This window comes from Cynocephalus volans, chromosome 8 (assembly GCF_027409185.1).
Source record: "Cynocephalus volans isolate mCynVol1 chromosome 8, mCynVol1.pri, whole genome shotgun sequence".
NCBI classification, from domain to species: Eukaryota; Metazoa; Chordata; class Mammalia; order Dermoptera; family Cynocephalidae; genus Cynocephalus; species Cynocephalus volans.
This window is the reverse complement of record NC_084467.1, coordinates 133,274,120-133,287,577: the sequence shown is the minus strand read 5'-3', so window position 1 is coordinate 133,287,577 and position 13,458 is coordinate 133,274,120. Positions and strand designations below refer to the sequence as shown.

Here is a 13,458-nt window from a genome sequence, read left to right as displayed (position 1 = left end):
AAACAAATAACATACGCACAACTGTGTGAAGTCAAGAGGGAAAACATACAAACTCCAGCATCACTTTGCTGTTGCCTGATATCATCAGACTGCCCCCCAGGGGATTTGGTAAAATACTTTAGCTGCTTGGTTAATATTGGCATTGCATGTATTCTAGAGAGCATGGGTAAGAGAGAGTCACTTCAGCATGCACATGTCTGGAGAAGGACAGAGGCAGAAATACTTGGCTTGCTATATGCCTTTTATTCTTCTCATTGGTCTGTGCTGACATATCACTGTCCCTGCTAGATAAGGCCCAGATTACCCAGCTACAAGCACAGTCTTTTATAATTGTTATTCTTTTATCAAACCATTTGTTCCTGCTCAGGGCACCCCGCTCCCAGAGCTAGGAAGAGCATACACACAGTTCTCTACAGAGGGGTCTGTTTAATCACGTTACCGTGCATTAGCTTGAATAATAGTTAATATTTGGCTTAGGTCTACATACGCTGAATAAATATGTAACATGAAGAGGGACTGCTTGGTGAGGAGAAAACTCCTCTGGGCTAAAACAGCAGCTCACAAGTTCATGGTCCTACTAGGCAGGAACACTCCAACATCTGTGGCCTGGGTAGGGTGCTGCCCGTGCTTCGTTCTTCTATGGGAAGCCTGTTTCCTGATACAGCTGTAAGCACAAGCGCGCGCGCGCGCACGCACACACACACACACACACACACACACACACACACACACACACACACACACACACAGCCCACAGGCAGTGTTCGTCTGTGTACCCAGATGATTATAGAATCAGGGAGAGAGATCTGCTAGATGATACCAGCACACCCCTCCTTTCAGCACAGCAATGTTCTCCCCTAGTGTCTCCAGCGTTCTGCCAGGCTCAACTCAATCAATGGGGCTTCTGCCACTACCCACGGGAGACTATTTGCAACCTATGGGATTGACTCTTTGGAATTTTTTTTTCCCTGGCTGCATATTGCATGGGAGGAAGAGATTGACCTCTACAGACATGCCACAGGGCTCTGGGAACATGTGAATATAGATGTATTGTGCATCATGACCTCAGCTCTTCAGGGTCTTTCCCAAACAGAGTGAACCTCATACAGTTCAGTTCTGTATAGACAGGCAAAAGTCATCGTCATCTTCTGCAGTTATGCAGCCCGATTGGATTTTCTGAAGCTAATGGGAGTTGCACTAACTTTGAGGACTTAAACCAGGCAAAAGCAATATAGGTCAGGCAGAGTGGCCAAGCCGTGTGACAGCGGTGCAGCGCCAGAGCGATCTCTAGCTAAACCCCAAAGTCCACTGCTTAGCTCCACAAGACAAAAAATAAGAGAGTCGGAATCATTCCTTCTGCCTGCCAACTGCCGGGCACCGGGGCCGGCTGTAAAAGTGCAAAATGATCCCCTTACCAATGGACACACAAAAAGGACAATGAAGAAGGGATAGAGAAAAATCACCCAAACCCCGCACTGTTACCTTGAATCCTCGCAAGAGCCCTCTTCGCTGTATCAGCTGCTCCCCAAACCTCCAACGACTGGGAGGAGACTCCTAAAAGATCCCAGGTTTTTGTGCACCATCTCCAGTGGCAGCTTTCCAAAGTTTCTACTTCATGATTTCTCGTGGCTCTTTCTCATTTGGGGAAACGTGAATGCCTCCCCCTCAGAGTGTGAGAGGGAGCGAGCGATGTCTCTTTTCAAATTCTCTTGCTCCCCGCTTTGCTGCTGCTGCTGTCGCCGCGCCGTTAGACCGCTTGCCTGCTGACTTCCCGCTGAGCAGCAAGGATCCCGGTCACCCACAGCATCTTTGAAGTGGGGCTTCTTCGGCGCTGGGCCGGGTTCGCACGCCGGGTGGGAGAGGTAAGGAAAGTGCAAAACCCAGGTGAGGGAGTTCCCTGTCCCTCCACCGAGGAGAAACCCAAGATCTTGCCTTCTTCCCAACTCTGAAGAGACTCACCCGCCCTCTCTCTCCCCCGAAATCACTGCCTGGCACATGGGCAGAGACAGTTTCCCCCGCTTCACCGCTCCCTCGGCTGCCTGCGGACCGGCCCCTGCCCTGGGAGCGCGCGGCAGGTGCACATCCCTGGGCAAGTCCTCACGGGATCCTCCGAGCTCAGCCAAGGCGCTGCGGGAGGAGCCGCGAGCTGCTGGCGAGGCAGGCGGATCCCATCCCAGGGCTGCAGCCCGGCGCCTTCCCGCTCCGACTCCGCGCTCCGTACCTAAGCAGTGTCACCTGCAGACTCAGACACCAGATGAGTGTCTTAAGATAACAATGCTGCCCTGCCTGCCTCTCTCTTTCTTTCTTATGCACGTAGCTTGGCAGCCAATGGGACAGGGCGCCACACTCCCCACAGGTGCCCATTGGCTGAGCGGCCTGGCAGAGGGCGGGCTCTGAGCCTCACCGGCTCCCTGCTTTGGTTAGCTGGCAGGCTGGGGGTACCAGCTCTGTTAACCCTCCCAGCTTTGCAGCAGGGACTTTTGGGGGTGGAAGAGGAAGCCGTGGGTAAATTCACTGGCTGGGGGGCGGGGGGGGGGTTGGAGAGTCTAAGAACGCTGAGGAAAAAGAAGTAGCTGGGGAGCTAATTACATTTTCTTCAAATCTTCCTGAGTTACAATAACCATTTGTCCCAGCCCATTTTGTTTGCTTGCTTAACTAGAACTCCCAGAGATGGGGATCCATTTGAGCCATTTTCCTTCTAATTTGGGGTTTCATTCGGTTGTTTTGTGCATTTTAGCCTCCTGAATTACTTAATTAGAAATGAACTCTCAAGTGAGAAATACTTAGCACACACACACACACACACACACACACACACACACACACACACACACACACACACCAGACATGGGCAAGTGGGGGGGGGGGTGGACAGAGAGTTAAAAGATAGCAGGAACCCACTAGGATGGCTAAAGAGGGAAACATTAGAGATGCTGGGCAGCTAAATCAAGAAACATTCTGCCCCCGCACCAGGACTGTAAAGACAAAGGCATAGAAAAGAACTTCAAGTTTCTGCGGAGAGATTAAGAGGCAAAAATGTCCTGCTTCCAAAAAAGGGAATTGTTTTGCCTGTGGTGTTTTTCTTCTGCGTGTCTCCTTTGACTTCAGTGTGTGTCAGAAAAGAGGGACTGTGCATCTCCGTTTGGTCTTTAAAGGAAAACTCGAAAAGTCAGAACAGGACCAGCCTTGTTTCTGTGAAGCAGGTGCTGTTGCTGGGCCTGTGAATTGAGAGAGCGGGAGGGAGGCAGGGAGGATGGGTAAAAGAAAAAATAAAAAACAATAAGGGAAGAAAATATTAACTTTGCGTTAAAGGGTATAAATTATATATTTTTGATGTCCTAATGAGGATGCAAAACTAAAATATGTCCTGTTAACTGTCATATTACATTAAATTTTGGCAAGAGCATGGGAAAATACTAATTGATTAAAAAAATCCAATTCAACAGAAGAGATGGGGAAGAAATTTGGAGGATTTACACTAAGTCATGTGGTGGGGGAAATAGGGAGAGAAGAATATACCATCAGAAAGGGAGAGAAATGTCTCAATTTAGTTTCCTTGAATAGAGAGCAACGTCAGAGATTATTTTATAAAGAAGTGAAAAAAATAAAAGAATGCAGAGGTTTAATGAATGACAAAGTAATATGCATTGGGTTTAGCTGAAAAGCATCACAGATGCTCTAAGTGAATGAGGAAAAATTAGAAATAGCATCTCACATACATACGCTCAGCCCCACCCATCCATCACTTTCACCTATATTCCCTCCTGTGTATCTTATACAGGCTTGACTTTCCTTCTGCATAGTGCAGGAAATCTGTTTGCTTAGGCTACAAAACATGTCAGAGAATGGTGGTTTCACAGGTTTCCCGCCTCTCTGTCTACGAAAAAATATCCAAGTGAAGCAGTGAAAGACTAAATTTGTTGCTGCCCAATTGCTGAATTATTTACTCCTGTGATTCCTAGAGACAGAGGCCCACAAATTTGTCCCAATTGATAAGACACTGGCTGTTGAGGTTCATGTAAAATAGTGTAAGGAATTGGGTAAATGGAGGTAGTGGTTATACAAATAATTACCAGTTTCGATGGAAAGAGAGTTAAATTTTCTAAGATCTCTAAAGGAAAGAGGAAGAGGGTGGAGTTGGCAGGGAAGAAAACAACATGAAGAAAGAAAAACTTTCCTGAGCTTTCTTCTCCAATGGAGTGCTAAGCCATGTAAAAAAATGTTTACTAAGGTAAAATATGCATTAAAGAATTCTGCAAGGGTTCAGTTTGATGAGTTTTTGCCAATATATGCATCGATATAACCACTACCCCAGTACCCATATCTTTCCCAGGAAGTACTCTCATGCCCCTTCTCAGGCAAAACCATTCACTCCCCAGAAATAACTACCATTCTGACTTCCATCACCAAGGAGTAATGTTACCTGCCCTGGAATTTTGAAATATGGAATGTTAGAGTATGCCCTCTTTCCTGTCCTATTTCTTTCATTCATCATTATTTCTGTGAGATCCATCCAGGTAGTTGCATTTTTTATTGCTGTGCAGTATTCCATTGCATGACTATATGACTTCTATCCATTCCCTTATTCATGTATGTTTGTTTTCCATTTTTTGTGTGTGTCCTGTTAGTAAAGCTGCTATTAATTTTCTTATCCTTGTCTTTTGGTAGACATATGCAATCATTTCTTCTGGGCAAACACCAAGTAGTGTAGGAGTGTAAATCAGTTAATTTTTTTTTTTTTTTTTGGCTACTACACTGGAGAAAATCTTGTGAAGCCTTCTTTCTCTCCGAAATAATTAAATCAGGTGATCATGCTAAAGGCTATCACTATTGAGCACCAACTAAATGCCTAAAATGTGTCAGATCCATTATACACATAATCTCATTTCCTCCTCATAACCACCCTAAAGATTATGTATTATTATTTCTATTTTACAGATGAGAATATTGAATGCAATACGCTGTTTTTGGAAATGGCCCTGGCTCTCCTGCAAGAGAGTGTGTGTGCACATGTGGTAGGGGAGAGGAGATATAGTCAGTGAGCCATCTATCTAGAAGAATAAAAAGCATGAGATTTGGAAGAATTTTTAAATTTCCAAGTCATGGTGTTTAAACTTTATTCTGTAGAAAAAGAAAAGCTAGAATGACATGATGAAAGTAAGACTTCCTGAAGCTCATCCTGGTAGCTGTGTACAGAATAGGTTGATAGCAGGAAAAACAATTAAAAGCTAAAGTCAAGGAAAGAGGCCATTGACACATTAAATATAAGTTAGGCCTCAGGAGAAAAGTCAGGATTGAAGGTAACAGAGGCTGCTATTTTATAGTGTTTTAAAGAATACAAATATTTATACATATATTATCTATGGGCTGTGGGGTGGGCAGAGAAGATCACCCACAGTTTATTGATGGGGAAACTGAAGATAAGAACGGTCCAAGCTCACCTCTAAATAAGAAAATTATGAAGTTGAGACGTGAATCTAATTCTTTCACTACATCATGTTGCCTTTATACAGAGGTGATAATTGAGATGCATACACATTTGTCCCTGTCTCTTTTAAATATAAAACGTCATACAGTAGACATGATCTGGTTCCGTGAACTTCAACCTCTACCCCCATCTATAGGTATTTAATTCCCTAAGAAGAGACCATGTGACATTATATCCATGTTTAAAGGAATCAAGTGTCCTAGCAAAATATGCCCTATTTTTATTTCTACAGTTTCTCTTGCTTGACCCTTCTTTAGAGAGAGAGAGGTCTATAAAAGCTTGAAAAACCAACTTCCAACTATTTCCAACTCAATGTATATTTTAAGAAGACCAGACATTGACTTATCAGAAAGTCAACCCTCAATTGTTCACTTGGGTTTTCTAACATGACTCGAGACTCTTCAGAAAATTAGGAAAAAAAGATTTCAAAATAATAGATTGCATGCTACTCAAAAGTAGGAGTATTTTTCTGCCCATGCTTAGCTTAACACCCAGGATATGGTAGGTATGAAATGTTTGCTGAATGAATTACTGTGGTAAATAAAGTCCACTGATTATCCATGGCTGCACCCCCGTGTAACGTAACTGTGTAGTGAAAAGAGCACCAGGCAAAGAAATCTTGTTTATGGTCTTAGCTCCACACCTTCTTAGCATATCGATCTTGTAAAGCACCTCACAATTTCACTGGCCTCAGTTTTCTCATCTGTTAAATGAGAGATTGGACTAATAGATGATCTGGTAGTTTCACACCATTTCTTAGACACTACTTGTGTTTTACTGGCATACACTCTAATTATTCAATGGCATATAACCTTGCCTAATTAAGTTTATTATTTATTTATTTAGTATTCTTATACTAGGGAGAGTAGAAAAGAAGGTATCATGGGGTCTTTATCTCTCTCAGTATCTCCTAGGGGAACGATAAGAATGAGGATAAGTTTTTAACCATTATTAGCTGATATATATTTTTTGCAGTTGTTTGCAATGCTGTATGATTATATACCTTTAGGTCGATTCTCAGATATGTCAGTTTTAAAACTCAATTTATAATGGAGGATTTTTGTTCTTTTTTTTTTTTTTTTGTAGTAAACAGATCTTTCACTCCTTAAACATGTCCTTAAATATGGCTTATTTTCTCTATTCAACTAGATTAACCTTGTGAAATATACAGCAAAAGCTTTTCTTTTTGTCTTTTAAAGGACATATATTCACATAAACCAATAAATTGACACCAGGTAGGGTAGGAGTGTAACTGTTTCTAAAGTAGAGGTCCTCTTTGAAAAGGGCGGTACATGAATTTTCTAGAGAATGGGAACTACATATAATAGTCTTTGTACTACCTGATATGTAAATCAGCTTTGAACAAATGATGTTGGAGGGGCGTGGTTTTGAAATAAATTATTGGTTATCATGTGAGAGAAAATTCAGATAAATATCGGATTCCAGCACACACAACTATCACTTTTCCACCACTGTTTATTTCATAGTCATCATTTTTTAAAGGCAACACTGCCCAGCACTACTAGGAACAGATCTTACTTACATGGGTTTTTGTAGTGGATGTTATTGATATTCCTCAAAACACTGAAGCAGAGGGCTAGAGATCTACCCTGCGGTACTCTCAGCTGGGACTGATTCAGCTCACTCCCAAGGATATGCTTTTATTACTTTTCCATTTGTTAAGTGTGCTTCGAAACTTTACTTTTTCTCACATTTCTCCCAGCTCTGTTCTATTTACTGGATTCTCTAAAATTAAAAGCTCAATATTTCTTTGAGCTAACTCTGCTTTTTTTTTTCTATAAATTGTAATGCTCCCTAAATCCTCTTTTTATTGGTTACAGTGGATAGCATTTGTAACAGAAATGAAATAAAGAAGCAGAGAAAAGCTGCAAGTAAAAGTTCTGGTCTCCTGCTTAACTGTATGCAGTACAGTTCTTTGTTCTTTGTTGTGCCTATCTATCTATCTATATCAATATACCAAATATTTCTTTTACATATTTTGCAAAGTTAGTGCTGAGTGAAAATACACACATGTGCATTTATCCCAGCACTCGCTCATCCAATATACAAATTCAACTAGTGGGTAGAAAAAAGACAAGAATGGGACAGCTTCATCCACAAAATCACTGGAGGAATTTGCATCTAGAGAGATTTCCTCCTCCGCACCTGCTCTGAGGAAGTGCCCTTTAAGGTGTGTGCCTGTGGGTGCCTTTCCCAAGCCATCTGGATAATGATGCGAGAGGGAAGATTTTGCATTACAAAGAACAATTTTTTAAAAAAATGCAGTGCAGGTAGTTCATAGCCAAGAGCGTTGCTCACGCCAGGAGATGCAAAGGAGGAGAGAGGCGGGAGCACCGGTAGCCAGCTGGGGGCTGACCTGATTCCCTAGAATCCCCGGCCCCCTTCCTCTTGCCTATCCACGTCCTTCCTTCCCTTTTCTCCTCTCCCCCCTCCTCCCCTTTTCCCTTCCCCAGATACAGCAGCTCCGGGAAACAAAGAATCCGGGCTCTCCAGACCTCGGAGCTTCAGCCCAGCACTCTGGCAGCGGCGTCCCTTTCCGGGGACCAGGGCTCTCCCGGCTCCCCGTCCCTCCATCCCTCCCCAGCCTCCCCCGCCTCCCGCGCCCGCTCGCTGTCTCGCTCCCTCCCCGCCCGCTTCCTCCCCCACCATCGCGGCGCTGGGAGGAAGGCGGCCGGGGCTCAAGATGGCTTTAGCCGGGCTCTGCGCCCTACTCGCCTGCTGCTGGGGGCCGGCGGCGGTGCTGGCCACGGCCCCCGGCGACGTGGATGCATCCAAGGAGCTGGAGTGCAAGCTCAAAAGCATCACGGTGTCGGCGCTGCCCTTCCTGCGCGAGAACGACCTGAGCGTCATGCACAGCCCCTCGGCCTCGGAGCCCAAGCTCCTCTTCTCGGTGCGCAACGACTTCCCGGGAGAAATGGTCGTGGTGGACGACCTGGAGAACACCGAGCTGCCCTACTTCGTGCTGGGTGAGTCCCGGGGGAGGTCGAGGCAGCCGGAGGCGCTGAACAGGCGCCCCCACCACCCCCCACTCCGGCTGGCTCCACACACCCACTCGCTGACGACCTCCCCTCCCCCACTCCTACCTCCCAGGAGCCGCCCCACTCCAGGACCGTCCTCCACACCCACTCGCAGGCTGGCGTCTCAGTGCACCTGACTTCTCCCCAAACCCGACCTGGAAGCTCAGCTTCCCCTCAGCTGCCCTGCCCCAAAGGAACAGGTTGCATGAGTCTGAAACCTTTCCCAGCCTTGACCTCCCAGCTTTGATTCAGGAGTACATCCACACAGCACTTTTTCTCTGCTACCAGCTCAGCTACCCTAAGTCCTCTCCCACTCCTGGCCATATGCTCAGCTCTTCGCTTTACGCTCCCTGGACACCCACAGCATTTCCCAGGGGCTTTAAAACAGGTGCCCTGTCATCACCTTGCCAGGCATGTGCAGGCCAGATTGCACTGGCTGGATCTCTAGTCCTCAGTCATCAAAGCCCTTTATCTATCACCAGGTTACTAATCCCCTCCCTTCCAAACACTCAAGTTCCTTAGAGCCCTGGTGTTCATCTTGGGAAGTTCTACCTCCATGTCTAAATGTAACCCCTAAGTCAGCCACCTGCATAATTTTCATGTCACATCAAAGTTCCTTGGATAAAGAAACCATCCAATTGTAGTCTGGTAATATTGGTCTCTTTGTTCCTAGAACTACCTTAGATAGGCATAGGCATTCCTACACACAGAACGACCTCTTGGGCAAGAGGATCTTCCTTCTTTTGTTTACATTTCTCTCTTTTTGTAGCTCCATTGTAGTTTTCTTAGGCCCTAATACTTCAGGTGTGGAAAGATATATGTCTTCAAATCCACCCGTTTTTCATCACCGAGCTGCAAAGATATTGTGATCCTGCTCCAGCATTTTGCAAAGCACCATAGGGTTCATGTGACTTAGTTAACCACATCTCCCTCACTTCTCCACGTGCACATGTATCTTTCACCCTGCTGTGCACACCCACCATGCGATTCATTTCTTTAGTGATGCTGTACAGTATTCTTATTTTGCCCAGGAGAGAATTCAAAGATAACCACAAGTCAGTCTCTAGATCCAAGAAAAAAAAAAAAAATGGAAATGTCCATTAGGCTGTTCCATCTACTTAATGCCCTACCAGCTAGAGTACACTTTGCAGGAACATGGCTTCCTGATGGCCATACGTCGGTTAGAGCCACATGTGGAATCTAACATCTCCCTCTTGCTTCTGCTTTGCAAGAGATATCTTCACAGTGAAAACATTAGGAAGTGGGTGTGTAAATCCCCACTCCGCAACCCCTATGAAAAAGCAATTTCAAAAATTGCCTGGTGCTTTGAAAAGTTGGTTTACGGTTTCTGGAGTGCAGCTCAGTCAAACCCATCAAACCCAGCCCACACTCTTGATAGGATTATTTATTTTTGCATTAAAAATACCAATAACATAATAAAATCTGGGGGCTGGATGGAAATGGGAACATTGTGGATATGCTACTCATTAAAATGTAGAATTGCTAGGTTATTCAGTGGATGTAAATTTTGTGTTGAAGTCATGCTGATGTGCAAGTACAATCTGTTCATCACAGTGTACAGGAATGAATACAGGGAATTATGTATTTCTAAAGAGGCTATTTTGGACTCTGCACGCAGTGTTTACTGTGTATGAAGAGGAACATGCGTGGTGCATGGAAAAGGGAAGGCTGGATTAGCAGGTATTCAAAATCCCACTACCTGTTTTGCAGAATCCCAAAGCAAGGGCCTAATGCTGTGATCGTGCTTACTAGGATTAAATGTGCATATAGCAAAAGCCCAGATGTTAAAAAATGGGTTTTCTGCACCTCTGTGCAAAGCTGTCCATGGAAGTGCCCTGTTGGGGTTGCTATGGTAACCTGCTGCAACTTGGCATTTAAACACAGGCACAGAGACACTCTCTTACTTCAGGGCCAGATGCACTTTTAAATGCATTGATTGCCCCTGATCTCCCAGTCAACAGGGTATGCTTTAAACCAGAGATGTGCTGGCAACTTTATTCCTTCTGGCTCAGTATTCCCAAGGGGTATATGAATCACAGCTTGGGTGGTGGAGCAGATATGGGCAGAAAGGGAGAGGAGTCAAGTTCAGCAGGATAGACTCAAGGGTAGTTGCTTTTGAAGTTAACTTTTGTGGTCCTGGATCCTGTCATCATGGACAACAGTGAGGGCTGTAGTGACCTTGGTTTGGGGCTTTCCCTTCTCTTATCTCTGGAACCTAGTGTGCTGAATCTATCCCCTAGAGGACTCTGAATCAGTCAGTCCTGGGAGTTTGTTCAGCATTTACTTGCTCAGTACTCTTAGGCTCTATTAGGACACAGAAGTTAAAAATAAAAGGCTCCTGCCCTCAGGTACTCTCTAGTCACTGGAAACATAAAGATACCTGTAAGAGCTGTAGGTAATAATACCCATTTGTGTGGTATGGGTGTTAAGGGGTATGGGGACACTGAGGAAGGGGATGCTTGCATGATAAGAGCAGACCCCACTGAAGATTTGGGCTTGACCGGGGCTTTGACCCAAACCAGATCCTGTCACTCTTTTGGGTAGAAACAAAATAAAAACAAACAACAACAACAACAAAAACAAGTATTTGGCTTCCTTTTGCTTCCAGGATGAAGTCCCATCACTTCAGTGAGGCAAAAAAAAAGGTCTTCTCATTCTGACTGCAGCCAGTTCTCCAGCCTCTTCTTCCTCCATGCCTGCCATGGCCTTCAGATTCTTGTATGACTCTGTACATGCTATTCCCTCTGCCTAGAAGGCTGTTTGTCCTTTCTCCACTTGACAGCCATACATTCTTCCACCTAAACCATGCATACATGTCACCTCTCAAGAAGCCTTCCCTACCCTCCAAAAGCAGTCTTAGTCCAGAGCACTTCTGTGGTATTTGCATGGATTAAAAAAAAAAACGAAGGAGCAAAATTAAACATAGATTAGATTTGGCTCGATCTAGGAAAGGTGAAGACATTTGAGGTCATGGAGAAAAGATGAGCAAAGAATGATTGTCAGAGTGAATGTGGGAAAGGGATGCACATGGCATAGTGTGGCGAGTGTGGCGACCAGCCTGACCAGAGTGGGGACTTGTGATATGAGACTAATGGAGCTGCGCCTAGCTATCCACTAAAAAGCCAGGTTGAAAGGGCTGATGACATGGAAAGCAGTGAAGCCTGGCTCCTAGAGGATATCCCAGCCATCAGCCTCATCCGTTTTGTTTGTAGAATAATCCTGGGCAGAGGGCGTGGAGGAGTCATGTCTTCTATTGTCTGAGGTAGGGTTTCAGAATTGTGGGGAAAGGGCCTGCTGTAACTTTCAGTTATGTTTCGTTTGGCTACACACAGTTTTAAGATGTTTTGAATTTGAATGTTCTTAGTCCAGCATGTCATCTGTAGATTGCCATGCTTCCTGCAAATACTAATTGTACTGTGATGGACCCTCTTCGTGGCACTTATCTGGCAACTCCAAGCCAGGTAATCTGAACCCCTGCTTTCAGATGTGTTGTAAAAATCTCAACAGTATCACAAAATAACTGTAATTTCTAATTACAAATATTCAGGTGCATAAGCCTTAGTATCCTCCCAGGAAAATTTAAAAGGTTTGCCAAATTAGTCAACTAAGTTTCCATATCTGAACTAAAATTTCATATCTCAGCTCTCAAAAAGGTAGACAATCCTGCTTTGGAGACATATTTGATTTTGAGACAAGGAGTTAACTTGAAGTGTGGTTCCAGATTTTCTGTGCTGTGAACAGAATACATTTATTAATCAGTCTTATTACTATTTGAAGAGGGTGCCTTTCAGCTTCAGACTCAACTATTGAGCTTTTGCATGTGTAAAACTTATTGAAGAAAGATGTTTCTCTTGTGCCTTGGAGTTTTGCTCTAGCTGTCATGGCTTTTGATTGAAGAAGGTATTCCTGAAGATAAATCAATCAGCCTGCAGAGATGTAGCAAGTTCCCACGAGCAAGGTGCTGTTTAAAGTGTCTGGAGCAGTCCAGTGTGGTGGTTAAAAGAACAGGCTTAAAAGACAGATCTGCTGTCAACTTCTGGCTTTCCACTCTTTACAACAGTGGAGAAAAGTGAGGATCAAGGAGGTTAAATAACTTACTCAGGGTCACCTAGCTAACAATTGATGGATCCGTCACTCGAACTCAGGTCAAGATGATGTTTAAGGCTTTCTCTTAGCTACTATTTTAGATGCCTTAAAATTTTTCAAAATATGTTCTTTTTTATGGTTAGATACAAGAAACCCTGACAATGGTAAAAATAGGGAAAGCACACTCATCTATAGAGAAGCCCTTTAAGGTTTCTATGCAAATACCTCTTGAATATCCTTGCCCATTGAGTGATTTCTTACATAATCCTTAGTGCACAAGGTGAACTTCATTAAGAAATTCTTACCTAAGTAGGTATACTTCCCTAAGAATTTGGGAATTCTTATTTCATTCATAGTTCTCAGGTTTGGGTAACCATATTTCCATGTTCCTGCAGTGATGTGTTATGGCACCCATAGTTATGATGAACAGGGTAGGTAAAATGCATGGGGACGATGATAATATGTTCAGTGCTCTTCTGAGAAGGGCCCTAGAGAAATGCAAACTGAGAGAAGTCATCCAGAAGGAGCCATCCGGAAGGTGCTGTGGTCTTAGCTCCTTGTCCAAGGCCACTGATCTCTGGATTAGGTGATTTTCTGCTTAGAATCTACTGTCAGAGCTCAGAACAGCTGCTTGAGTAGCAGTTACTGAGCTTTTCAATTGACTTCAAATGTAACATGGGACATAATTCTCTGCTTACAGGTGAGCTTTGGCCTAATAGGATGCAATTAAAATACCCAAATATCCCTAACCTCCTTTCACACATATCTCCATCTTTCTATTTGAGGAGAAACTTTGAAATTTGATTCTTTTTCCTTCGTTTTCCT

The 13,458-nt window shown here is 44.1% G+C and overlaps 1 protein-coding gene across 2 annotated transcripts in view; it reads left to right on the top strand.

Annotated features, from left to right (window-relative positions):
- The first annotated feature begins 8,192 nt into the window (after positions 1 to 8,192).
- Positions 8,193 to 13,458, top strand: part of ASTN1 (astrotactin 1) — a 294,586-nt gene continuing 289,320 nt past the window's right edge. For both annotated transcript variants that reach the window (XM_063106058.1, XM_063106057.1), the window contains exon 1: positions 8,193 to 8,475. In XM_063106058.1, coding sequence (XP_062962128.1) covers positions 8,193 to 8,475 — 283 coding nt within the window. The remainder of the gene's footprint in view (positions 8,476 to 13,458) is intronic.